This window comes from Brachyistius frenatus, unplaced genomic scaffold, assembly GCF_029030835.1.
Source record: "Brachyistius frenatus isolate BFR_SWC_R1_liver_20210118 unplaced genomic scaffold, ASM2903083v1 Contig_1, whole genome shotgun sequence".
NCBI classification, from domain to species: Eukaryota; Metazoa; Chordata; class Actinopteri; family Embiotocidae; genus Brachyistius; species Brachyistius frenatus.
The window spans coordinates 9,821,522-9,845,793 of NW_027210600.1; the positions used below are offsets into that span (position 1 = coordinate 9,821,522).

Consider the following 24,272-nt stretch of genomic DNA (forward strand, 5'->3'; position numbering starts at 1 on the left):
GCCTGTTTGTGAGTGTGATTGTTTATAAGAGAGAGGAGGAATACTGATCAGATCTGTTTGACGCCGAAGATGTGCCCCACTTTCTTACTACATATTACTTCCAACTTTGGAGTTGAAATGGTGTTCGTGCTGAATATATTACAAAATCGAGTGTATTTCTAATTGTCAGTGTAGATACCAAATATGGTGTCGTTGCACTCTGACGTTCCACAATGCAACAGAAAAGCTAATCGCGTCACAAAACAATTAAAACCGATTGTCTTCGGTGGTGAAACAGCTTCAGAAACGTGATGGAAAACAAACAAATGAGCAGCACTGTTTCACAGTTGCAGTATTGCTGTACAGTTCCTGTTAATACACAGCTGTAAAGTGTATTAATTTCTTGTATTCTAACTGGGAAGACAGTATCAAGTATAAAGATTATTACAGAGTACTGACTATAGTATTAGTATGAAGAACGGCGCTGGGGCACAGCTTTAGACCTCTTGTAAGAAAAGAATAGAAAGTCCTCTGAAGTCTTGATCTTGAATTTATTGTTTTTCTCTTTGAAAGGTGGAGGTGAATTATATCAGACTGAGGAAAGTGATGAAACATTTTGTGTAGCACCCAAACCTGACAAAATGAAGCATGCTGGAATTAGTGACACGTTCAGCTATGAACCTCTGCTCATCCGCTGTCATAGGAACTGGCGTTGACTGGTCACGGTGCGTTCACGGCGACTTGAACAGCAGCCTCTCCTTGATCTCTCTGAGATCTTATTTATAATGGTTTTCAAACTTGTTTTGAAGTTTATGTTTCAGAGCAGCATCCACAGAACTTCCCACCACAAATGCTCAATCAGTCATTCTGTCAAATATCCAATATATGACTTTTTGTTGCCACTTTGAAGATGATTATTTTCCCTTTCTAACAGTCCTCTTGGTCCGCTACCGTGTGAATTATTTGGTATGAGCCTGTTTTTATGTTTTATACAATTCTTTACTTTTCATGTGTGGATATGGAGCAGCACAGCTGTGGGGGAACAACTGGCCTTCTCTCTCGTCACAGACTGTTGCCATGGTGACAATAATGAGAACAGGTGCAAAAGTCTTTCTGCATATTATTATTGGCTGTACAAAAAATAAAGTTTGTATTTATTGTGTACAAATGTTAATTAATAAAAAAATATGGAAAAGTGTTTTTTTTTGTCGGTCACACTGGATTTCTTTTTTTGGATCACTTTCATGTGTGTTTGTATGCGTCAGCCATAATCTGAGTATGATATACACGCTTGAGGATTATTGTAACTGACATGTACATATCTGTGTGTGTCTCCTGTGGATGTTGCAGTTACTAGAAGTGGGCGTGATCATGAGAACACATGAGAAACAACCTCAGGTCCGAATTTCCTGAGTGGAGCAGGAGAGAAAAAATACCGGCACAGAGAAGGGAGAGCAGCCGTAAACTGTTTAGGTCAATATGTTTGTGAGAAAAGCGTTCTTCCCTATTTTTTTTTTTTTTTAACAATAACAGTTGAGTCAGCATGCCCTCCGGAGGAAAGCAAATAAACTGCTCTCCACCACTTTCCAGCTGTGGTTCGTCCTGTGTGAAGATCTATCTGTGCTCCAACCCAGAGGGTAAGCAGATGAATCATGAAGCAAAGTATCAACAAAATGTCCTGAAATTAGAAAAAAAAAAAAAAAAAAAAAACAACATCTTGCATGTATGCATGTGAGTTTATGTCTTCTTAAGGATGTTTTCGGAGTTATTTCGTTACCACGTTGGTGTTTTTGTTCTGTGTAGACAGCGTGGTAGAGCGTCAGGCTTTGAGAGAGAAAGTGTTCCCCAGGCTGAGAGAGCACTGCAGGCACTCGCTGGGACTGGATGTCAGGGTGAGTGCGTACTTCTCTTTTCTAAGTGCACAGGAAACACATTAGGTGTGCTGTATATAGAAACTTCATATCGTTTGGCATCCTTTCTGTCCTTTTAACAGCATGAACTGGCTGAGGCAGGTTGCAGGTGCTTTTGCATGTGCATTAAAACATGATTACTTAAATTGCATAAATAAGTACTTGCACTTTTAATGGTTTTTAGAGCTAGGAGGAGCATCAGCTGTGATCCACTGGAGGAAACGACGTAAACTACCTTATTTTAATGCTCCTGGAAATGTTTTGTAGTGAAATTACAACCATAAAGTTTCAGTCTACAGTGATGTTTCTTTAGTGTCTGTTCTTCCATCCTGATACTGAAGTGCAGATCTTAAAAAAATAAATACAAATTAGGAATAACACAAAAAAACAGGAAAAATACATTTACAATGTGTAATCACACTGTTCTGAATAGCTGTTGCCAGCAAATTTATTTTCCATCAGTCAATGAGAAAAATACTCAACTAATTGCTGCAGGGCAGAAACCTTATTAATCCATGCAGTCCATCACTAAGACAACCATGCGTAACGTTGTATTCACTGCCAGCAGTGGAATAAAAAAAAAGCAATAGCATTCGGTTGCTTCCTTGTGTGTGTGTGTGTGTGTGTGTGTGTGTGTGCGTGCGTGCGTGCGTGCGTGCGTGCGTGCGTGCGTGCGTGCGTGTGTTTTCTCTTTATTCTTTCACTTTTTCCGCCTGAGGCCATTCCAGTAAAGGTGCAGTCAATTCTACTCAACTTGGCTTGATTATATTTGACAACAAAGGGAATGAGCAGCTGTAAATGCGACTGTCTGCATTGTGTGCTAGTTTGTTGCTCATGCACGTGTGTGTATTAACTCACCACAGGACAGTTCAATCAGCACATTGTGCTGTGTATCTCTATTCAGCAGCATGTGTAATTAAGACACAGGGGAGAACATGATATGTTAGTCAGCCACTGCTGGTCCGATTGTTGTTGGACCTCGACTGTCAGGTGTCTCTCCACTTAACTTTAACCCTTCTACTGTGTGTGTGTGTGTGTGTGTGTGTGCGCGCGCGTCTCTGTCTGCAGGTGATTGACCCATTTGAGTCCAGTGATCCCAGTCGTTGGCCTGATGAAAACACCAGACGGCAGCTGATCCAAGAATGCGGAGAGAGCTCAGCTGGACCTTTTTTACTGGTAAATAAAACCCCTGGAAGTCTTTAGTCATGAGTGTGCAGCAAGACCTACGCCGAGAGGGAGAGGTCCACTGACCCTCACTCTACAACTCAAGCACTATTAGCAGCCCTGAAGGACTACCGGCGCCACTCTTGACGCCTGAGTTGACAATCAGCTGCAGTCAAAGTGTCGCTGTTGAATTCTGAATGTGTTCAGTATTACAAATGATAAAAGCTTGTCTGGCTTTATTTTATTTTATTATTATTTTTTTTTTTTTAGGTATGCTGGGGTCAGATCATTTGTTAACCAGAAAGTCATCAGGTTTAAACATCAGAACTACAACCACTTAGCCTACAGTGTTTACCTTGGTGATTTGAAGAACAAATTGTCCATCTGACATCATGGCTGCCACATAGTTCACTCACCGGCAGCTTTCTTAATGATGGAAATATTTTCTTCCCATATACAACTCTGAATTCCAGTGTACAGGACATGGACAAAATAACAGAAACACCTGCCTATATAATTGAAATTAATAAATGTCCTCAGAAACGTAATCAGCATTTTTCTGTCACAGCCTCAAGACAAGTTGATACTCATTAGAAACACAGACTTTACTACTAAAGGACTGTTTGAATTGCTCTGAACAATATACAGCATCACAGGGGTACTTCCCATATAGTGCACAACCACTGAACCTGCTCATTCAGCAGAGTTGTTGTGTATTAATCAAGCAATCTTACCTATTGCTAAACATAATGTATAAAAAGAAAAATATGTATCTTTATGAGCTTCATAAATACACAAACACAAGAACAACGGCAATCAAACCAACTCATCTCATGCTGCTGTTCCCTCTGTGCCCACATGGCGGTGCTGCAGGCTCTGATAGGACATCAGTATGGCACAGCGAGTCTGCCCGCCCAGGTCGAGGTGTCAGAGCACCAGCTGCTGCTGCAGGAGAGCCAGCGGGCGGGCGTCAACACCCTGGAGCTGGAGAGGGTCTACCAGAGGGACGAGAACACCATCCCTGCCTCCTACTGCCTCAGACCTCCACACAGACTCGCCCGCTGTCTTCTGGTGAATACAGTGAACCTTGTAATTTGGTTGTTTACTCTCGCTGTTTACTTTTCACAGCTCCATTTTAATGAGTAAATCATAATTGAGAGTCTCTTTTTAAATGAGCAGGAAAAGGTTTGATGTAGCTGCTTATTAAATGTGAGTGTGAACTTCCTCCACAAGCGATGTATTTATTTACAGATTAAAAACCCAAAATGAAGCATTTAGAAATGTGATTTAATATAATTTCATCTGTCATCATGTTTTCAAATGAAGTTACATATTCAAATTCAAATATACAGCATTTGATTCTAATACAGTTTCGAGTGACACATATTTCTGCCCATTTGCTCAGATAAATAATGTCCTCGTGGTGCTGCTTTTTAAAAAGCAACTAAGTGTCTTTTGTTCAGCGGGCAGATATCGAGGAGGAAGAGGAGAGACAGGCGAAGACTGAAGAGGAAGAGCTGAGGAAGGTGTTTCAGACAGCTGTGAGTCTGTGTGTGCAGAGCGGCCTTATGACCCCAGAGAGAGCCCATCTCTACTACAGATCAGGTGAAATATGAGCTGCGTCTCTGTATGTGTAGAATGTATTCATTGCTGAAGAATAATTTAACTCTTTGTCTCCAGCTCTGGACGCAGACCTGCGATTCGCACTGGACAACCTTCCTGTTAAGGACATTGTCGGACGCTGCTTGGTCTACGTCCACAAGGTTGTCAATGCAATCGGAGAGGGAGAAAAAAGACAGATGAAATCACAGCTGCAGCCGAAGTCAGAGGTAGAAGTCATGCAGCACTTTCTTATGAGCAGCTGTTTGTCATTATACACCTCACTTTCACTCAGTTTCCCATTCTTGTTTGCTTAAAGTGTAGCGTGAGATAATAATAAGACATCCTTAATGCCCAGAGAAGGATGAATTTTAATCCACCTTCAATTACCAATAATCTCTTTTATTCAATTAGTTTTGAAATAAAAAAACCCCCCCAAAAAACAAAACCTTTGTAACAACTGAAGAGGTAGCCACTTTTGTCTGTTAGATACCCAAACATGAGTAGTTTATATTTCATTTTAAAAAAGGAGCACAGAAGCAACCCGAAATATCAACACAAGACATTTCACATTTACAACTTTAGCTCATAAACCACCTGCAAACTACTTTAAAAATCCATGACATCAAGAATTTAGATTAAAATGTGATATGAGAGGCATTGATTTGTACAATTTGCTAAATGAGTTCTCTATACTGCCTTTATTTAAGTTTATTATTGAACCAGACAACTACATGTACTTTAAACATCTCTCTCCTGATGTATGTTGGATTCCAGTTCTTTCAGAAGTGCCACAGAGGATGAGAACAGGACTCTTTTTTTTTTTTTTTTTTTTTAATTTTCAGGCTGGGACTTCTGAGGCTACTTGGACAACAATACCCACCAATGATGAATTATTTTCAGAGCTATGTGATAACTTCCTCCCTGGTCTCATCACTTCCCGCCAACTTCTAGTCTACACCAGTACTACAGAGTGTGATGGTCGCCATGGTTACACGAAAACCAGGAGGCGGGGCTATGCCGAGGCTCTGTGCCAGCAGGTGTACTCTGACCTCGTGGGGTTGATTGACAGCTTGAACATCTCAGAAACCGGAGAAGAATCTCACCTCGGTGACGCTTTACTTCGAGAGCAGGCGGATCAGGAGCAGCTGTGTGACGTCCTGTCTCGATTTTATGACATCAGTCAGCCAGACGAGAAAAAGGTCAGGATAAAGGTGGTCTGGTTCCCCAAGAAAAAACAGAAAGTGCATTAACTCTGATTTTGATCTGCTTGAGGTGTAGATGTGGTCCCTGCGGCCTACAGTCTGTGGCAGCTCCAATGTTCAGTGCAATAGCTTTCTTTTTTTTTACGGAGTAACGAATGGATATATTTATTATCATAGTGTTTGGAAGCCTTGATTAAACTGCTACCAAAAAAAAAAACAACAACAACAAAAATCCAGCTGCCTGCAGCATAGCACCATTTGAGTTTGCTCTCTGTTGATTGTAGGTCAGAGCTTATGTGGATCAGAGGAACCAACAGTGCCCACTAGTGGTGATGGGAGGACCCTGCACAGGGAAGACAGTCCTGCTGGCACATTGCACTCAGCAGGTAGGTGTACTGAGGTGAAATGTGTCAGATATAAACTAAAGTTTAACAACAACAACAAAAAATACTTAATACAGACGGTAGAGATAGAAATATGTATTCACAAGAATAATGTATTAACATTAAATAAATAACAGCAGTCCCCTTAAAAGTAAGAAAATCTGCAAGTATTCTGCCTTCTCATTTGTTAATTACATGGATCTTTTTTTTTTTATTCTCAGTTAGTTGAGGGACAGATAATTAGTCAACTTAACTCAGCTTTATTTATGTAGCACTTTTCATACAAACATGCAGCCCAAAGTGCTTCACATTAAAACAACACACACAAATAAAAGCCAAAAATATAAATAAACACTTTTTTTTTAAAATTCAAATATAAAAATGCAGTACTAAAAATTTTAACTTTGTTTGGTCAAAAATCAATAGATAAAATGAATTAAAAAATAGAATAAATGCCAGGCAGAAAGCTAATGATTAAAACTTCAAAATCAAGGTGATACACTTTACTCCAATTTAAAAGTGAGATTTAAGAGATATGTCCTTACTTTCCTTTAAAAAAAAAAATGTTTGCATCCTTTTCACTTTCAAGTGAAAAACGTCTCATTGATTGGTTCAACCTTTTTAAATATGAATATCTTATGGTTTTCTTCCGCCTTTATGTTGGATTGATGGATATAATCATCAGATTAATTGATAATGACATAATTGTTCCTGCAGCTGCACTTACATTGACTTAAAGATATGATCATTTAATATAAAGGCACAAAATGAGAAGAGAGCTATCTAACCTGTATCTTTATCAAAGGAAATTACGCTTGACAAAATCTTAGATTCCAATCGAGGTACATGAAAGGGATCAGATGCAGAAATAATCGACCATCAAACAAATGAAAAACGTGTGCAAAATAACCTGAAGGCAAAGACACAAGTGTTGTAGGAATTTGTTCCACTTGATCTTAATTACATGCAACACGTTCTCTGTGTCTCTGTCTCTCTCCACAGATAAAGTCTTGGCTTGCAGACAGTGATCCTGTCGTGATCAGTTACCTTTGCAACCTGTCAATCAATACTTTACCAAAGCATCTGCTGTCCAGCCTGATTTTTCAAATTGCTCGCCGATATCAGGACGACCCCTCCTCGAAGCAGGATCCCAGCTTCTACCTCAGCAATGACCCAGACGGTCCCACTAACCCCAGAGAGTCCATATCCAGCTGTAGCCCAACACCTGTTCTGGATTCTCACCATGACCCCACCATTAAAGAACATGTTTCTGACTGTAAGCTTAACCTTAGTGCCACACCACGTCCGGATCACAGAGGACTCGACTCTGGCTGCATAAAACCCGATGTCTGCCTGTCTGAACTTAAAGAACGTCTCTGCGCCCTCCTCGCCCTCCTGCCTTCCTCCAAACAGCCTCTCGTTTTAATCCTCGATGGCTTGGATCAACTCGGAGACAACTTTGGTGCTCAAATCATCGGGAACCTCCCCTCCCCCCTCCCTCCCGGTGTCAAAGTCATCCTCGCAGTTTCCTCCAACCGAGCGGACCTCCTGCAAGCCATCGAACGGCATTACCCGCAGTGCAGTTCACCTCGCTGTGTATCAGAGGGCAATGAGGAGGAGTCGGGATACGTGTGCCGTGTACACCTGGAATCGGTGGGCAGGAAACAGTGTGCGAAGATGTTGGCCTCACTGCTGAGAAGCTCAGGGAGGAGGGTGACGTCAGGACAACAAGCTCTGGTGAACCAGGCGCTGACGTCCTGTTGTCTGCCTCTCTACGCTCGGCTCCTGCACGCACACACTGAGCTCTGGCACTCCGGTATGACTGATACAGTAAACAAAGAGAGTTTATTCAAGGATAAAGATGGTGATAGTCTTCTTATTTATTTATTTTTTATAGTCAATAACAAAAAAAAAAAATCTCATCAGTAAAGCATCAGTGTGGTAGAGCGTCTTTCATTTCTTTCCAAAGTCACTTCGCTGCCTGTGGCAACCTGCGCCAAACCCATTCGTTCTTACTGAAGCTTTACATCCTTAAACAAAGGGTCACGAATATTTAGGTAATCTTTTTTCATTTAATACGATCTGAGATGACCAAAAAAAGTAGAGGTAGACTGTCAAACCTGTCAACAAAGACGTCATGAGACAATTCATCCTCTTTAGTCAGCAGGGACGTTAAACCTATATTCAGAGGTTCCACGGGGAAAAGAAAATAGTGAGAATTTACGGTATGTACCGTCTTGTGTCTTTTTGAGACATTTTATTTTGTCAGTCTCCTCCCCTGCACTGTTTTAAAAATCTCTGTCACAACAACATTTGATTTGCAATTTTTACGCTGAAAATGGTCGGCTTTGACAAAGATTTGGGTCATGCAATCAGACAGGCTTGTTTGAATGTTTTGGGTCTGTTGCAGGGATTTAACCATTTCAATGCCAGGGATCACCTCCAAAACAAGTTCCACTATTTTGCAGGGCCGTCGTGGCTAAATGCTACGCTTGGCGCCGGCCGAGACGATTGTGACTGGTTTAAAGAAATATTAACAAACCGGAGCCTTTTTTTTTTTCTCCTCTACCGTAATGATATTTGGGTGCAGCCAGACAGACCATTCTGCAGCGCTGGAACAGTGCGGTGGCGATAGGTCCAGCTGTGCTGGACGAGATATCGGATACACAAGTATTATTTGTTTAATTAATGGTTGGGTTTGGTCATTTACTGGGATTTGTTGCCGATACCAAATGAACGCACGATACCACCACTCATCCTATGAAATGATTACATTTCTCTCTCCTTACTCTTCTCTCATCAGATTCGGATGTGACGGAGTCGTCGCTCCCGGATGCCGTCCACTCATCCATTTCTGCACTCCTGGATCACCTCGAGCAAAAACACAGCTCTTCCATCGTGGCTCGTGCCGTCTCTTACCTCACCCTCTCCAGGGCCGGGCTCTCGGAGGCCGAGCTTGCCGATCTGTTGTCCAGCGATGATGACGACATTCTGGCTGAGTGTGTCTGTCGCAGCGAAGGGCCTCCCTCTGAGGTGGAGGTCTCACAAGTGGACGTGGAGAGACTCCTTTTGGATTTAAAGAGCTTCCTTATCAAAAGGACGGTTACAGGTTCACAGGTTTTGTTCTGGGCGAGCAGGCATTTCAAGCTGGTTGTGGCTAAAAGGTATTTAAGCACTAATGAGGTGAGGAGGAAGATTCATGCAGAGATGGCAGACTATTTTAGTGGTGATCGGGCTTGTGGAAGTGCTAAACCACTTCTCCTAAAACAAAAATCTGGACCAAACAGGAACGTAGACAGTCAACTATCCAGCCAGCCGTTTGTCTTCACTTCGTTCAAAGATGTTGGGCGGGTGAACTTGAGAAAAGTCGTAGAATTGCCGTATCACTTGCAACAGAGTGGCAGGTGCGAGGAGTTGGAGCGTGGGTTGTTAATGTCGTTGGGGTTTCACCAGGCCATGGTTCGAGCTGGTCTCCTAGGAGACCTGGTAGCCATGTTGCAGTCTGATGACGGCTCATCTCAGTTTTTAAGGGAGAGACTACTCCTGGCGAGCACATTTAGGTCTTCTGCTTGCTTCCTGCAGAGCTCACCGCTGCAGCTGCTTACAGTGATGGAGTCCAGCCTCCTCCCTAATCTCGAGGTGTTTCCGGCTCTCCAGGGTTATGTCAGAGACATCAGACGGGAGAGGAAGAAGAGAGGACACGGACTAGAAATAGCACTTTGTCCTGGTCCCGCCTCTGTTCCCCCCATTTGGCATTTAGAGTATGATGAGAAAACCAGGGGTGCTTGTGTTGTAGAAACTGCTGGTACGGAGTGCGGGACTGTGGCAGAGATCATGGATGATGGTTCTGCTTGGATTTGGAAAGGCTCTGGATGTGATCTAGTCAAACTGTCACTAAGCTGCAAACAGAAGGAGCGGAAGTTTGCAGGAGTGAGAGGTAGCGGTCGATTCCTCCTGCTTTCAACGCGATGCAACAAGCTTTTTGTGTGGGATGTGACGGGCCCAGAAATGTTTCTGGAGGTTAAAGACCCCTTAAAAACCGAGATGGGCTCGAGCCAAACACCACACAAAATTGAGGGATTCGTTGCGAGTCAAAAAAAGTTATTTATGTGGTGGAAAGACGAGAGTTTCGTGAGCCTGTTTGACATCTCCAGTGACACCTTGACTCATTTCCGGTGTCAGAGCTCTGTGATCTGTCTGGCTTTCTCCTCCAATGGGTTTTGCATGTACTGTGGGCAGGAAGACGGCACAGTGTCGATATTTGACATCGAAACCAGCAGCCTGCTTGGCACTTGTTCAAACTCCGACCACGGTGCAGTTACATCCATAATCCTCAGTGAAGACAAGAGGGAAATGGCATGTGTTGACAGGGCTGGGAATGTAGCTCTATGGGATGTAGCAGCCGAAACACTGCCACCCAGACTCGTCAAACAAAACGGCAACCGGGGCCAATCTAGTAACATCCTCAGCACAGATTACTCGAATGAAACCGACACTCTTTTGGTGTGTCAAGCCCGTCAGGTTACGCTGTGGGATGCGTGCAGCTGGGAGCTCTGGGATCAGTTCTTGGCTCCGCCAGGGAAAGCCCTCGCTCAAGCTGTGCTGTCCCGGGATGCCCACCTGTTCCTGGCTTTGTTGGACACCTGCCCCCTTGTCTTGGTGTGGAGGGTTAGCAGCGGGGAGTGTGTTCTCTCCTTGGAAACGACCAATCAGCCCCGCGCCATCCTCCAAGTGGCCTCGGACGTCATTTGTGTCACTCGCGATGGCAGCCTGACAGTGTGGGACTCGGAGATGATTGACGCCGCAGGGTCAGCTCTTAAAATGGGGCGCGGAGTGAAAGAAGTGGTGGCTGAACAAACAGGCCAGTGGTTCTACACTGCAGACGGTGCGGAGAAAGTATGCAGGTGGAATTTAGACTCAGGACTTCCGCAGGCTAACTTCCTGCATGACGGCCCCGTGGAGAAACTGCGGCTTTCTCCAAACGGCGCGCACCTGGTGTCGCTGTCAGCAGGAGATATTTACGTTTGGCAGACGGAGACGGGGAACAATATTGTACGTATCTGTGGCAGCAGAGCTACGGACGTCCTGATCACACCCAACTGTAACTTCGGAGTGAGCATTTCTGAGCGAGGGCTGTCCCGGGTTTGGAAAATGGCACACGGGAGCATCGTGTGCAGCATACCCCTGTACCTGTCTGACGCCCGGGTGTCGCCCGAGAGCACGTTTCTCCTCGGCCGTCGTCACGGAGACCTGCTGGCTGCCAGCCTGTGGTCGGGCGCGATCAGTAAGCGCTTCTCCTGCGCGGCAGGCTCGGAGCGTGTTATCGCTTTCCACACGCTCTCGGGACATCCGGACTTTGCGGTGGTGATGGCGGCCTCGGGGGCCGTGTACACCTGGAACGTAGCAGAGGAGACGGCGTGCAGACACTTTCGTCTGCCGCGCACGTTTCGCTGCCAGCCACACGACTTCCACACGTCCGCTGACGGGAGCTGCGCTCTGCTGTCCACCGAGGGCGACGCCGTCAACCTCTTGGACCTGTCTCAGGTCAGACTGTGCTCACTCAAAGCCGAGGGTCCTGTCGTTAAAGCCCGCTTGGACAAAAGCGGCTGCTTCGCTGCTTGCGCATCGCGCCCCGCCAGCCGGGGGAGCGGCTGCGCATGTTACCTGCATTCGAGGCCCGTCCTCACAGTCACACGCCTTTCAGATGGGGAGGTAATAGGCAGCGTGCGTCTGCCTAAGAGCCCGTTGACTCTGGTTGTGTGCGCGGGGCAGTGTGTGTTTGTGGGTTTTGAGGACGGGTCTGTGGGTGTCTACTCCGTGTTAGGGATCACGATCGATGGGGAGGAGTTGGTGAGAAATGTTAACAGTCCGCGGAAGCAATGCCCCGCTGACAGGACACCATTCAACTGGTTTCCTCGAGCCACTCCCAGTATTATATGGCCCTAGTTATTATCTGCTGCTGTAAGGGCTTGAAAGTTTGTGAGCTCTTTACAATTCTCCACATGTCTGCGTAAGTATGACCCAAAAACATCATCAGAGTTTGACACAAGTCCCAAAAGAAATAGTACAACCCTAATAAAGAAATGAAATAACAAATAATATGCTTTTTCCATTTATGTATTGCGGAAAATGATCCAAGTATGATAGTTTTTGTCTCATTTGTTTAATATCTATGTATAAATATAAATCTTTCTACAGGGTTCACAAACGTTCGAGCACCACTGTGAACAGAGGGGATACATTTGATAGAAAATAAAGTGCAGAGCATCAAATCAGTCAGAAATTACAACTGTACAAAAGCTGCATGTTACAGTGTTGTGTTTAAAGGAAAATTTAAATTTAAATAATTTTAATTAATAATTAATTTAATAATTTAAATAAATTTAAAGTGTTTAAATGGTGGAGACCACGCTATCAACTGCACCTTTGTCTATACTCATTTTCAACAGATCTTCTTTTATGATGATGACAACAGCATTTTTTTTTCCCACCTGAGTTTCATTTCTGTGAAAACAAAACCAATACCTGACTTGCCAATTTATAATGCTTATTGTTGTCACGAACAGGACCTTGTCACAATTATTTGAAATAAAAAAGTCGGGTAATAATGCCTTCTTTATATCTCTGTTCATGTAATAAACAAAATAATGTCACTTTGACATCCCCCTATCTTTGTATCACTAAGCATCCTGCTAGAAACGTCAGAAAATACAAATACTGTCTTGTTTAAAGAAAAAAAACACGTCCTTCTATTGACTGAAAATACATTATACAACGTTTTTCATTTAGTTTCACTTATCTTTAAACAAACAACTTCTGCTCTCGTGCTGCCTTCCCAGTTTCCCGGAATGCCCGTAAATTTGACTACCTTTTAAGTTATTGTGCATTCGGCCCTAGTTGCTGTTGGCCAAAAGTAAATAAAAAACTGTGCGCAGCAACAAAATTTATAGTCGTGTCAGACATTTGAACTCTTACAAAAGAGCCATGCAACATGAGGAATGAGTGGTTTTATCTCCACTTTGCTAGGCGGTTATGATATTTCCGGCAGCACTTGAAGGCAGCATCAGCTGAGTTAAATAGCCTCCAGAGAGGATGCTGCATATTCCTCAGTTCTTGGGAGACATTGCGTGAAGACATGCATCTGTTCTGTTGGGGAGACAGCTCCAGTGGACAGTTCGGTCCACGGGCAGCACTCACCCCCGCGTCCTGGACTGTCCCCGGGGTCATCACCGACATCTGCTGCGGGGACCAGCACACTTTATTCCTCAATGCTGAGGGAGCCGTTTTTTCATGTGGACACAATTCACAGGGACAACTCGGACGAAAGAAAAATACAAATGGAAGGATACCAGGTGAGTAATGAAGATGATTTATTTGTAGGCAACAACTGAAATACGTAAGAAACCGTGTAATTGTCCTACGAAGTTGGTCTTTTCTGAGTTTTCCTACTTCTTTCTCACTTTAAGGACTGCCTTGATTGTGTTTCTCTGCCTAATAGCCTAACGAATCAGTTGCAGCCATCGAAAAAATAATGACTCACCCCTCGTACGCGTATCAGGCTGCTTTTGTCAGAGTTAGGTTTCTGTTTCGTTTCACCCCTGTAACTCCAAACAACGCCCATCATAATAGTTCACGCGGAGTTACACGTGCAAGTGGGACAGCTGTGTATTCAGCATGTAGTGTTGCATTCATAGTCTGGAATATGATTGTGTTTCTTACTTTTGATATATAGTTTTGACGAACTGCAAAATATACGTCGAAATAATAAAAAAAAAAAATGTCAATAGATGAATACAGCAATAGAAGGTGTTCATAACGTTTTACAATGTGAAATAGTCCCGGATTCATTATGTTAGTAAAGAGAGTGCGTACTAAGTGAAGGTATGTGCTGCTTTTAGGTAACAGCTTTTTATGATATGTCGGGTTTTCCTTTTGCGTTTGTCTGTCAGACTGACATCCACCAAAGGTTTTATCATCTGGAAGTTATTAGTGTTTAGACATGCATCTTCCACCTGACATCCCAGTTAACTCTCTTAACACGTGTTGTCTGGTATCCTCGGTCAGGTCGGGTGGAGGGTCTGGGTGATGTGGTGGCGATGGCTTGCGGTCAGGACCACTGTCTGGCTCTGTGTGCATCTGGACAGGTGTTCTCTTGGGGAGCAGGAGAGGATGGACAGCTCGGGGATTCCCTGGGTCTACAGTCCAGAAGTCGGAGAGCAAGGCAAGACACTCAGTCAGACACTTCACTGGAAGTCAGTGGACGGTGGTTACATGTCCAACGTTTTAATTATCTCTTGTCTCATGCAGTCGGGTGCCGATTCCACTGTCCATACCAATAGTTCAAGTTGCTTGTGGAAACTCCCACTCTCTGGCGTTGACTGAAGGTAAGACCATGAACACACTGATGACGGCTTGGTGTGTTTATAATGAGCGGAGGCAGCTTCCGTTTCACGGCTTGTAAAATTGAATAAAACATTCTATGTTGAATAAAAAAAATAATAATAATAAAAAAAAGCTAATTATCACTAAATTCATTTCTTATTGTCAGCTATTCATTTTACTTTACTTTTTCACTTTATTTATCGTTTTCCAGGTGGAGATGTCTTCTCGTGGGGTTTAAACAGTCACGGTCAGCTGGGCCTGGGGAAGGAGGTGTCACTGCAGTACGAACCTGTGCTGGTGGCCTCTCTGACCGGCGTAGCAGTGACCAGGATTTCCGCCGGCGGGACCCACACTCTGTTCCTCACCCTCTCAGGCCTGGTGTACTGCTGTGGGGCCAATAAATGGGGCCAGCTGGGGCTCAACAGGGTCGACAACAACGGTACGATAATTTGTCCTCACCCTGTCACGCACTAGTTTGTTCATATTTAGTGAGAAGCAGAGTATCTGTAAACACATGATATATTCCTGACATCACCAACTACTACAGGCAGTTATTCTGGAGATGACTTCAGAACAGGGGCAGGTGTTGTCTTATTTTTCAGAATTGTGTGTAATGCAAGGTCAAATGCGAGACCTGAGAGGCACTAACCTCACACTAAACCATATTATGAATTACACTAAATTGTATTTAATGATTTCATTTCCGGTCGTCTTTTAACAGGCAGGTTCAACATCTGTGTGGTACCTGCCCTCAGGCCTCTGGGTGTCTCCTTGATCAGCTGTGGAGAGTCACACTCTGCCGTGTTAACAAAGGTACAAACTTCGCTGGTTCTCAGCCGCGTTGGAATGAATGTAACGAAATCCTCTGATTTACTTCCCCCCCAAAGATGACTTATCACACTGTGCAGATAATTGGTGTGAGGTGTCATCATGTAATTTTGGGATTTCCAGGATGGTAAAGTTTTCACTTTTGGAGAGGGAAGCCACGGTCAGCTCGGTCACAACTCCTCCGCTCATGAAGTGATGCCCAAACTGGTCGACGGTCTTGACGGACCCGCCTCCCAGATTGCATGTGGCAGGTAATAACTAGGATTATTTTAAGAAAGATGTATTTAATTTTGGGCGCGTTACAGTCCTGAGATCACATTCATAGTCGGATGGAAAAGCTCAAACTAGAAAAACGTATTTAAATACTTGTGAAATATCAAGTCTTTTATTAAATCCATAACTGGTTATTGTTTCACAGGCATCACACTCTGGTTCTGAGCACCTCTGGCAGCTTGTGGGCTTTTGGCAACGGAGCCAAAGGTCAAATTGGAACTGGACAGTCAGATGACAGTCTGAATCCGGTTCTGGTTCAGCTTCCATGGACCGCTGATACTCTAGCCGCCATACCCAGTGGTATGTATGCACCGGCTCTGGGCAGTTAGATTTGTTAGATCTGTTCGATTTTAATAAGGCGTATGTGATGATGTTCACATTTCTCCCCTTAAACCAAAGCTAAATTATTCCGGGAGATACGTGAATGAATAATGAAGCCTTTCCTCAGTAATAACGTGCTGCCAAAGAGCATTACATGAAACTTTGAGTTAAACGTGGCCCTTATTCTTTGGCACTTCCTCAGATTCAAGTCAAACTGAAATGTTGCCAGTTGACTTAATATTTTAGGATTTTTATTTGTAAAAGAAGATCATGTGGTGTGAAGTGAAATCAGCTTTTATTTGTTTGAGCAGACTTGAAAATATCAGCTGGATGGAATACAAACTTCATGTACTCTTCACCTGCACAGGTAATATATAACTAATTCAAACCTTAGTTTTTTTTTACAGATGTTCACAGAAAAAGAAATACAAAAAAGAAGCTTCTATGGCTGCCTTTTAACTTCTAAGTCCTTTCTTTTAAAAACCAGGATCACAGACAGATAACTGGGCGCCTTGATGACACAAAAATACAAAAATGGCTGACATTGACACATGGTAACATGGAGGCGAGAAGGTAATTTGTCATGGCTCTGGAATTTTTGTAATTATGTTTCTGTGCATATTAAATATGACTCATATTAAACACATGCGCTATAACTGCGTTGTTTATAAGTCACTCCCAATCCTTTCTATGGCAGAAATATATAACACTTAAAACTGAATTTGAATCCGTTACAACCCCGTTTCCAAAGAAGTTGGGATGCTGTGTAAAATTAAATAAAAACAGAATGCAATTATTTGACAATCCTGTAAACCCGTCCCAACACAGCGTCCCAACTTCTTTGGAAACGGGGTTTCGGGTGTTCATATTCATTTTTCTAACTTTCCAATCTCCAGCAACCGGTCTCCTCCTTATCAAACGTTTACATGTTTTATTTGAATGGCTCAATTTATATAATTGTATATATATATTATTATTATTATAATTGTATATACATTTATATTATTTTCATTCAGATATACACACACACACACACACACGCACACGCACACACACACACACACAGACAGTATGGCCCTTCATATAAGATCATATTGATCATATTGGTATCGTCTGTTGCTTCACCATACAACTGCATCACTTAGTGCGACACGAAGCTTTTGCGCACTTCCGGGGCACAATTATGAATATTTATGTACTTTAAATGTTTTAAATGTTTCTATTGACATATTTCTTTCCATATTCTTCTCCCTTTGTGCAACAGGGAAATCAGATCAATGTTCATGACCAGTTCAAGTCTTGTTGCAAGTTTCACAAAACCCACGTAAGTCCTTTTCTTCCCGTCGGCTTTTTACAGTATCGGAAACAAAGCTTAAGAATTAAAAGGTGGACACTGCTGCTCACTTCTTTGTTGCAACACTCTGCCTTTGATATCAGAGGGCCTCCACTGGAAGCGGGTACCTTAACTGTGGACCTCGAGGCTTCCAGCCGAGTTTTTGACCAGCTGTTGGCAATACCATGGATCAAACAATCAGTTAAGAACATCCTTTAAATGCATTCATTATGCACATTATAAGTGAGACCTAAATTGACTGCTTACATTTGGTGCAGTAACCACTCACTAACATTTCAGCCGCATGTGCAAACATTCCCATGTGGTCTCACAGATCTCCTCTCCTCATGCAGGTAAACCTGGATTGCATGATTGAGTTGCTCTTCGCTTCAAAAACTGTCTTAAAATCTCCGGAGATCCTCCTGATTCTGCTGACGTGCCCGATTCTGCAAGAGGACTCTAGCGTCATGCACGGGGTTTTGGGTCTGGCGATGGTTACAGCGCATCTCAATGACAAGACTCTCACAACACTAAGTAAACAACTTGATTTTTTTTTGGGGGGGGGGCCAAAGGCTTTTTGTCGCAGCGTTGGGGAGGCTTGTAATCTTGGAGCTTCGTGTCAGTATAGCCAGGCATTGCAAATTTAGATTTAATTCGCTGCGTAGCTTTGCAATATAATATTATTTCTGAATGTTTTGCTTTATTTAAAAGCTTATTTTCAAGTAATATTTATGGTCAAATCTTAAACCAAATATGTTCATTATAAAAAAAATATACAGATGCTGCTTTTTAGTTACTTTGAAAAATGTGAGATCCTCTCTCACTAAATGCTCAATGCAGTGTTAGTGTATTGTTTGAGTGTTTTTGTTCTGCAGGAAGCTGGTGGTCTTCGCTGTCAGCCTCTTTACTGATGAAGCACATCATGGTCTTCAAGAAGGCCCTGGTCTTCTTGCTAAAAAATGGCCTCTTGGCAACGCACAACCCAGGAGTCAGGTTCTTGCTGGATGCCCTCAAGCTTCTCTACAAAGTCAGTGCTGCGTGTTTTATTTTGATGATCAGTGGGTTTACTGCCTGTCTGAATTTTGGGTCAAATTACTAATTATGACTAATTATTATCCGGGTTTTTTTTTTTTTCTGAATTAAGTAGTCACTTGTAAAAATCAGACTATTTATGACTATTGCCAATCACAAGTAAAAAGAGTTTATAGTCATGTCTTGGAACTGCAGTGTCTGACCGTCATCATATACTGAAGGCAAAGTGGCGACTGCACTTCTGCAGACATTCCTAAATTTGAATATTGTGTCTGACTTTTTCTGTTATTATTTTTTTTTAAATATAATGTATGTTGTATTTGTTTATAGGCAAACAAAGCCGGAAAGTCCTACAAAGTCCCACTGAGCACCTTTTACGTAGAGGAAATCAATGGGGCTGTGCAACCAAACATGGACTTCAGTCTTTGGAAGGAGTTTTCTAACTTGGAGGTAAAAACAGGCCGTACAGTCGCCACAATATTAAAGAAACAACCTGTCCACCGGTGCTTAATAGAGTTAAATTTGTTTAACGGCTTATTGCTGAAATTGTTTCTTGGTAAATTCTTATTTTCTTTTAAGGATAATGAGGCCACACCTGCCATCTTCTGCCGCTACCCATTCGTTTTCACGCTGGTTTGCAAGGTGGCAATATTTAACGTCTTTGCCAAGATGACGAAGGTACAGTATTTTTTTTAAGAATTTCATCTTTTATAAACATTTTACTGTATTGATGAAGCTGCACAATCTACCTGCAGATGTTTCTTAAATTAAGCATTTATTTAAATAAAATATCCAACAGCATCTGTAATTAGTCTTGTAAGAGGATTCCTCATAAGTTTTGTGATTCCAGGAAACGCACCGAATTGCCCATGAAATGTCTTTGGTGGATCCCCCGGACTCCACTCCTGCCCCGGTCTTCCAGCTGACTCTGAGACGAACTCACCTGGTCGAGGACGCCTTCAGGCAGCTCAGTGCAGCCGACCACTCTGCCTTCCAAAGGGAGCTTTTGGTAAAAGTAACATTCAAACTTTGCCAGCTGTTGTAAAAAAAAAAACAACAACAACAAAAAAACTTTTGTAGCTTTTGTCTTCTCAGTGTTTCCCTCCATGGTAATTAAAGGGATACTCCGGACATATAGCTCTGTGCTTCCACAAAGTTTGAAGCTTTAAGCAAAATGGAATTTCATTCAAAATGAAAGAGTAAAACTAGAGAAGTCAACATGAAATATAATGACATTAGTACCCAGATGAATGCCAGCGATGTTACTCTAATGAGAATTAGATAAATGTCAAATTTACTGACTAAAGTTGGAACACTTGGCCTGTTGATTTTAGCAGCTGCTGCCAGAATAAGTCCGCGTTTCTGGCACAAAATGAACATCGCGTTCAATTTAGTTTTTGTTCGGTATTTTCAAAAGTATTATTTCTTCTATCCTAGGTGCAGTTTGTGGACAACAGGAAGGTGATGGATGTCAACAAACGGGACTTTTTCCTCCATATGTTTGATGAGCTGATCAATCCCAAATCGGAAATGTTCATCGACAACGAAAGCAAGACTCTGGTCTGGTTCCCTCCTCGGGTAAGACCAGTGACTTAAAGAGAAGTGTTGTATTGTGTGTATTAAGATTTTGCACATGCTCATTTTTTTTTAATTTTTTTTGGGGACCAAAGCCCTTACAGTGAGTATTTTAAATGCTAAAGAAATCCCTATGAATATAATAAGCAAGTGAGCTTGATTTTTTTTTTAAATTTTTTTTAAACACCGCTATTAAATGTTAAGAAAAAAGTAAATACGCTTCAGAAAACTTACAACTAAAATGTCAGAAGCTTTCATTCCCCAAGTTTGGCACTTTTACTCAAACAAGCTGAAGATGTAAATTGTCTTCAAGATATGCAACACATATTACCGCCATTTTTTTATTATTATTTTTTTTATTATTACTGAATTCTAACAGCTTTTTTATTCACCAACCAAACAGCCCGCAGTGCAGGAGAACATTTACTTCCTGTTTGGCATTCTGTGTGGCCTGGCTCTTTACAACCACAACATTGTCTACCTGCCGTTCCCACGCGCTCTCTTCAAGAAGCTGCTCAGCATCAAACCCTCGCTGGACGACATGATGGAGTTTGAACCCGTCATGGCAGAGTAAGACCCATTTTGAAAGTGCATAACCGCTTTCTATTGCACGCAGTTTTATTAAGTAGGAAAGCTGCATCTAATTACGCACAAATACAATGTTTAAAAATACAAAACGATAAAAAACAGAAACTCTGTTTTCATCAAAAGAAAAAAAAGGAGGAAATGTTTGCGTTACCGATGGGCGTTATTTAGCTCTACGTTTATATCCCGTGCGGTTTAACCTCTTAATAGACTTCAAATAATGTCGATGGCAGTACATTCTGTATCGCAAACAAAGTTACGCAGTCTTGATTTGAGACACTTCGCAGGGGGACGTGCAGATCGTGATTTATTCATCTTAAGCCGTGTTTGCTGTGTCTTTAGGTCTTGGAGGTGCATGTTGATGGACTACGCTCCTGATGAAGTCACAAGGCTGGAGACCACTTTCAACGTGAGTTTACCGAAGCCTCGTCTGCACCATCGCTGGGTTTTCTTCTTCTGCCTCGAATGCCTTCACGTGTCGGTGCCACGTCCCAGTCTCAACGCACTAATGACCCGCTGCAGGTGACCTGGGGAGGCGAGGAAGTGGAGCTCGATCCCAACGAACCCGGAAAACCCGTCACAGGGTCAAACAGGTGTGTTCAAACAGGATCAGTAAGTGGAACAAGCGCTCCCAACTTTGTGTCATTTCATTTGTGCGCGCTGTCAACGGACACATCAACGATGTGCTTTTGCCGCCATCTGGCGTCGGAAACTTTAAAGTGCGTAACCGCAATATCCCTTTACTGGTGGCTCTGCCGCTGCCCGCATACTTTCCTGTCATTACACATTCGGGGTGTTTACTCCTGGAATTACAGAGTCATATGACTGACCTGTAGCAGCTCAATTTCGGGATGTCAGTTGAAACTACTTGGATAATTAGAGGTCCAAGCGGCATCGCTATATATATATATATGTCTATATGGCCACAAATATTCATTCAAATACTAAAAAAAAAAAAGACACATTCTTTGGATACTGGGTATCGCATGTTTTTCAAAGGGGTTACGTTTGGTCAAACGGCGAGCACGCGGCGATATTAAACATCTTGTAATATGCACTGTGTGCACAAGCTCAAAAATATTCGACGATACACGTTGACGTCGTCCGAATGAATTTCTCAGAAATTTGATCAACAACGTTTGGACTTTTTGGAAGCGTCTCCAAATCAATGAACATCTCCAACTCCGCGTCTTTATTCAAATGCAAAACCGTTTCTATTTCCCCAAACGTTTGTTTAAACTTCACCAAAATATTTGACAATACACCTGACCATCAACAGAATGATATGTGATTTTGTTTCATAATTTTATCCCCGAACAACCCCTTTTTTTTTTTTTTTTTTGCACACGTCATCTGTTAAAGCCACTAGATCAGGGGTGTCAAACTCATTTTAGTTAAGGGGCCACATACTGCCCACTTTGATCTCAAGTGGGCCAGACCAGTAAAATCATAGCATAATAACGACAATATTTCTCTTTGTTTAAATCGTTGGTGAAGGTTTTTTTGGATGCTAAACCCTACTTTAAGGTCTTTCTACAATAAACTAGAAACATAAAGACCAAAAACTCAGACATCAGCCCATTTACGCTGTTTTTGAAGCAATTACTGGATCGATTAAAAACAAAAATAACAAAACGTTTGTACTCGTAAACCTCCATATTCTCATAGAGATGCAATTTACGTCTTTCTGTAATTTTCACACTTAGCAAAGTCACCCGGCGGGCCGAGCTGGACCCCCCGGCGGGCCGGATCCGGCCCGCGGGCCGTATGTTTTGACACCCCTGCGGGAGATGGTTGTGAAATCGCGCGTCTCCGCTGCGGGTGCGAGCGTGTGGGGCCGTCACCCCGGGGAGCCCAAGGTTCGCGGGCCGAATCTGCTCCGGGACAACCGGTCGACACCGTCGCGACGTTCACTGCCACGTGCTTCTCGACTCGCTCGGACACGACGCTCGCGGCCATGTTTTCTCAATGATTCGTTTCTAAACAGGAGCGAGTTCGTGGCTGCGTTCGTCGACCACGTCTTCAACAAATCGGTGGAGAGGGTGTTCGGCGAGTTCAAAAGAGGGTTCTTCAAAGTGTGCGACATCGACATTGTGGAGTTCTTCCAGCCGGAGGAGCTGCAAGGAGTGATGGTGGGCCAAGACAACTACAACTGGGAGGTGTTTAAGCAGGTGCGCTGAAAACCACAGGAGGCGTTTGATGTTTTTCATCTTTAAGGGGAGTCGGAACTGCAGAACTGAGATTTATATTCCCACTCATTTTAAACCCGAGGTATTCAAAATGTCATTTTAACTTAACTCTATTCTTGTAAATGCGATATCTCAAAAGCGCCGTGATGGAATTTCTTCAAATTTGGCATAAACAGAACAATTAATAGTTCAACCTTTTAACGGTGTTTTAAGTGTTTTATTTGATCCGTTTTTGTGTCAAATTTGAATTTGAAAAGTAACAAGTATATAAATATAGTGATACAATACCCCCCCCCTCACCCTCCCACTCCCCCGAGCTGTGGCGCATGAAAACGGTACTTTAAATAAAGCACTCGGTTGCTTCGCACAACTGCGTGTCAATCATTCGTAAACACTGGGGTAAAAAATACATAAAAGTACCAGCGGGACACTTGAATCCAGAAAACTTTTTATACATTTCTGCTTAATAATCTGTCGATTTCAATTGAATTTTTTTCTTCCAAACAGAACACGGTTTACGAAGGAGATTACCACGCCGGGCATCCAAACATCGTTACCTTTTGGGAGGTGTTTGAGAGACTGACGGCAGAGGAAAAGAAAAAATTCCTTCGTAAGTATGAGCGTCGATTGCGGCCTGTCACGCGAGCATCTCCGTCAGTTCCAGACTTACTCAAAAAAAAAAAAAAAAAAATTTGTTCTTTTTTGTATCTTACAAATTTTCTCCCCCCCCCTTTTTTGCTCTCAGTGTTCCTCACAGGCTGCGACCGCGTCCCCTTCATGGGAATGGAGGCCGTCAGGATGAGAGTCGCCGTCTTGCCCAATTCCAACGAGCTCCATTTGCCGGAATCGCTCACCTGCCACTGTCTGCTGCAGCTGCCCGTCTACCGCAGATACCCCGTGGACAGGACGATGCGGTCCAGGCTTCTCCAGGCTATTAATCACAAAAGAGGCTTCCGCATGGAATTTCACACTCCAGCTTGAAGTAGCAAAGTTCTTTAAAAAAAATAATAATAAATAAATAAATCTCGCAGTGATTTTTTTTTTTCTTTCTTTTCTTTGAAATGTAAATTGCACACTAAAATGAGTTACCTTTAATCCTTAGCGATGCAGGAAACAGGTGTACTTGTGTTAAACCAGTAGACCGGCGGCCGAATGTTGTGCCGGTTAGTCGTTTGAAAACGGAGTAATAACACACAGCGGCTAAGAGTGTAAATCTTCCTGTATTTGTTTATGTCCTCTTTCTAATGGCGGACGGCCACCTGCACTTTAAAATGTTAAAATCTTGTTTGAAAATGTTTTTCGCAGCTTTTTGTTGTCCGTTCTTATGCTGCAGTGAAGTAGTGTGTGTGTGTGTGTGTGTGTGTGTGTGTGTGTGTGTGTGCGCGCGCGCAGCCTGGAGATACCAAATGTTTGCACGTTTTGTCCTCAGCAAATTTATCTGCAAAAGTTCCGTCATTAAAATAAATCCACATCTGAAAAAAAACAACAACAACAACGAAGCCTATTTTTTTAAG

The 24,272-nt window shown here is 42.8% G+C and overlaps 2 protein-coding genes across 2 annotated transcripts; both read left to right on the forward strand.

Annotated features, from left to right (window-relative positions):
• The first annotated feature begins 1,521 nt into the window (after positions 1-1,521).
• Positions 1,522-12,551, forward strand: LOC138615495 (NACHT and WD repeat domain-containing protein 2-like). The gene is made up of 10 exons (XM_069689166.1): positions 1,522-1,616; positions 1,783-1,871; positions 2,958-3,065; positions 3,927-4,124; positions 4,517-4,658; positions 4,734-4,882; positions 5,498-5,854; positions 6,142-6,243; positions 7,243-8,056; positions 9,044-12,551. Exons 1-10 carry the CDS (start codon positions 1,523-1,525, stop codon positions 12,184-12,186), a joined length of 5,196 nt encoding a protein of 1,731 aa, XP_069545267.1. The 5' UTR covers position 1,522; the 3' UTR covers positions 12,187-12,551.
• Positions 12,552-13,362: 811 nt separating this feature from the next.
• Positions 13,363-24,253, forward strand: LOC138615678 (probable E3 ubiquitin-protein ligase HERC6). The gene is made up of 23 exons (XM_069689437.1): positions 13,363-13,592; positions 14,305-14,461; positions 14,548-14,624; positions 14,834-15,061; positions 15,344-15,435; positions 15,574-15,701; positions 15,869-16,023; positions 16,356-16,411; positions 16,532-16,617; positions 17,309-17,368; positions 17,482-17,578; positions 17,731-17,911; positions 18,253-18,404; positions 18,740-18,859; positions 18,989-19,087; positions 19,260-19,418; positions 19,847-19,987; positions 20,388-20,554; positions 20,912-20,978; positions 21,092-21,162; positions 22,557-22,740; positions 23,266-23,368; positions 23,504-24,253. Exons 1-23 carry the CDS (start codon positions 13,376-13,378, stop codon positions 23,737-23,739), a joined length of 3,033 nt encoding a protein of 1,010 aa, XP_069545538.1. The 5' UTR covers positions 13,363-13,375; the 3' UTR covers positions 23,740-24,253.
• The last annotated feature ends 19 nt before the right edge of the window (positions 24,254-24,272 follow it).

Coding starts and splice junctions, on each gene's coding strand:
- LOC138615678 (XM_069689437.1), top strand. CDS start 13,376: ATGCATCTGTTCTGTTGGGGAGACAGCTCCAGTGGACAGTTCGGTCCA. Junction 14,462..14,547: donor TCCAGAAGTCGGAGAGCAAG/GCAAGACACTCA, acceptor TGTCTCATGCAG/TCGGGTGCCGATTCCACTGT. Junction 16,618..17,308: donor GGTAACATGGAGGCGAGAAG/GTAATTTGTCAT, acceptor TTTGTGCAACAG/GGAAATCAGATCAATGTTCA.
- LOC138615495 (XM_069689166.1), top strand. CDS start 1,523: ATGCCCTCCGGAGGAAAGCAAATAAACTGCTCTCCACCACTTTCCAGC. Junction 4,125..4,516: donor GACTCGCCCGCTGTCTTCTG/GTGAATACAGTG, acceptor TCTTTTGTTCAG/CGGGCAGATATCGAGGAGGA. Junction 5,855..6,141: donor GTCAGCCAGACGAGAAAAAG/GTCAGGATAAAG, acceptor TGTTGATTGTAG/GTCAGAGCTTATGTGGATCA.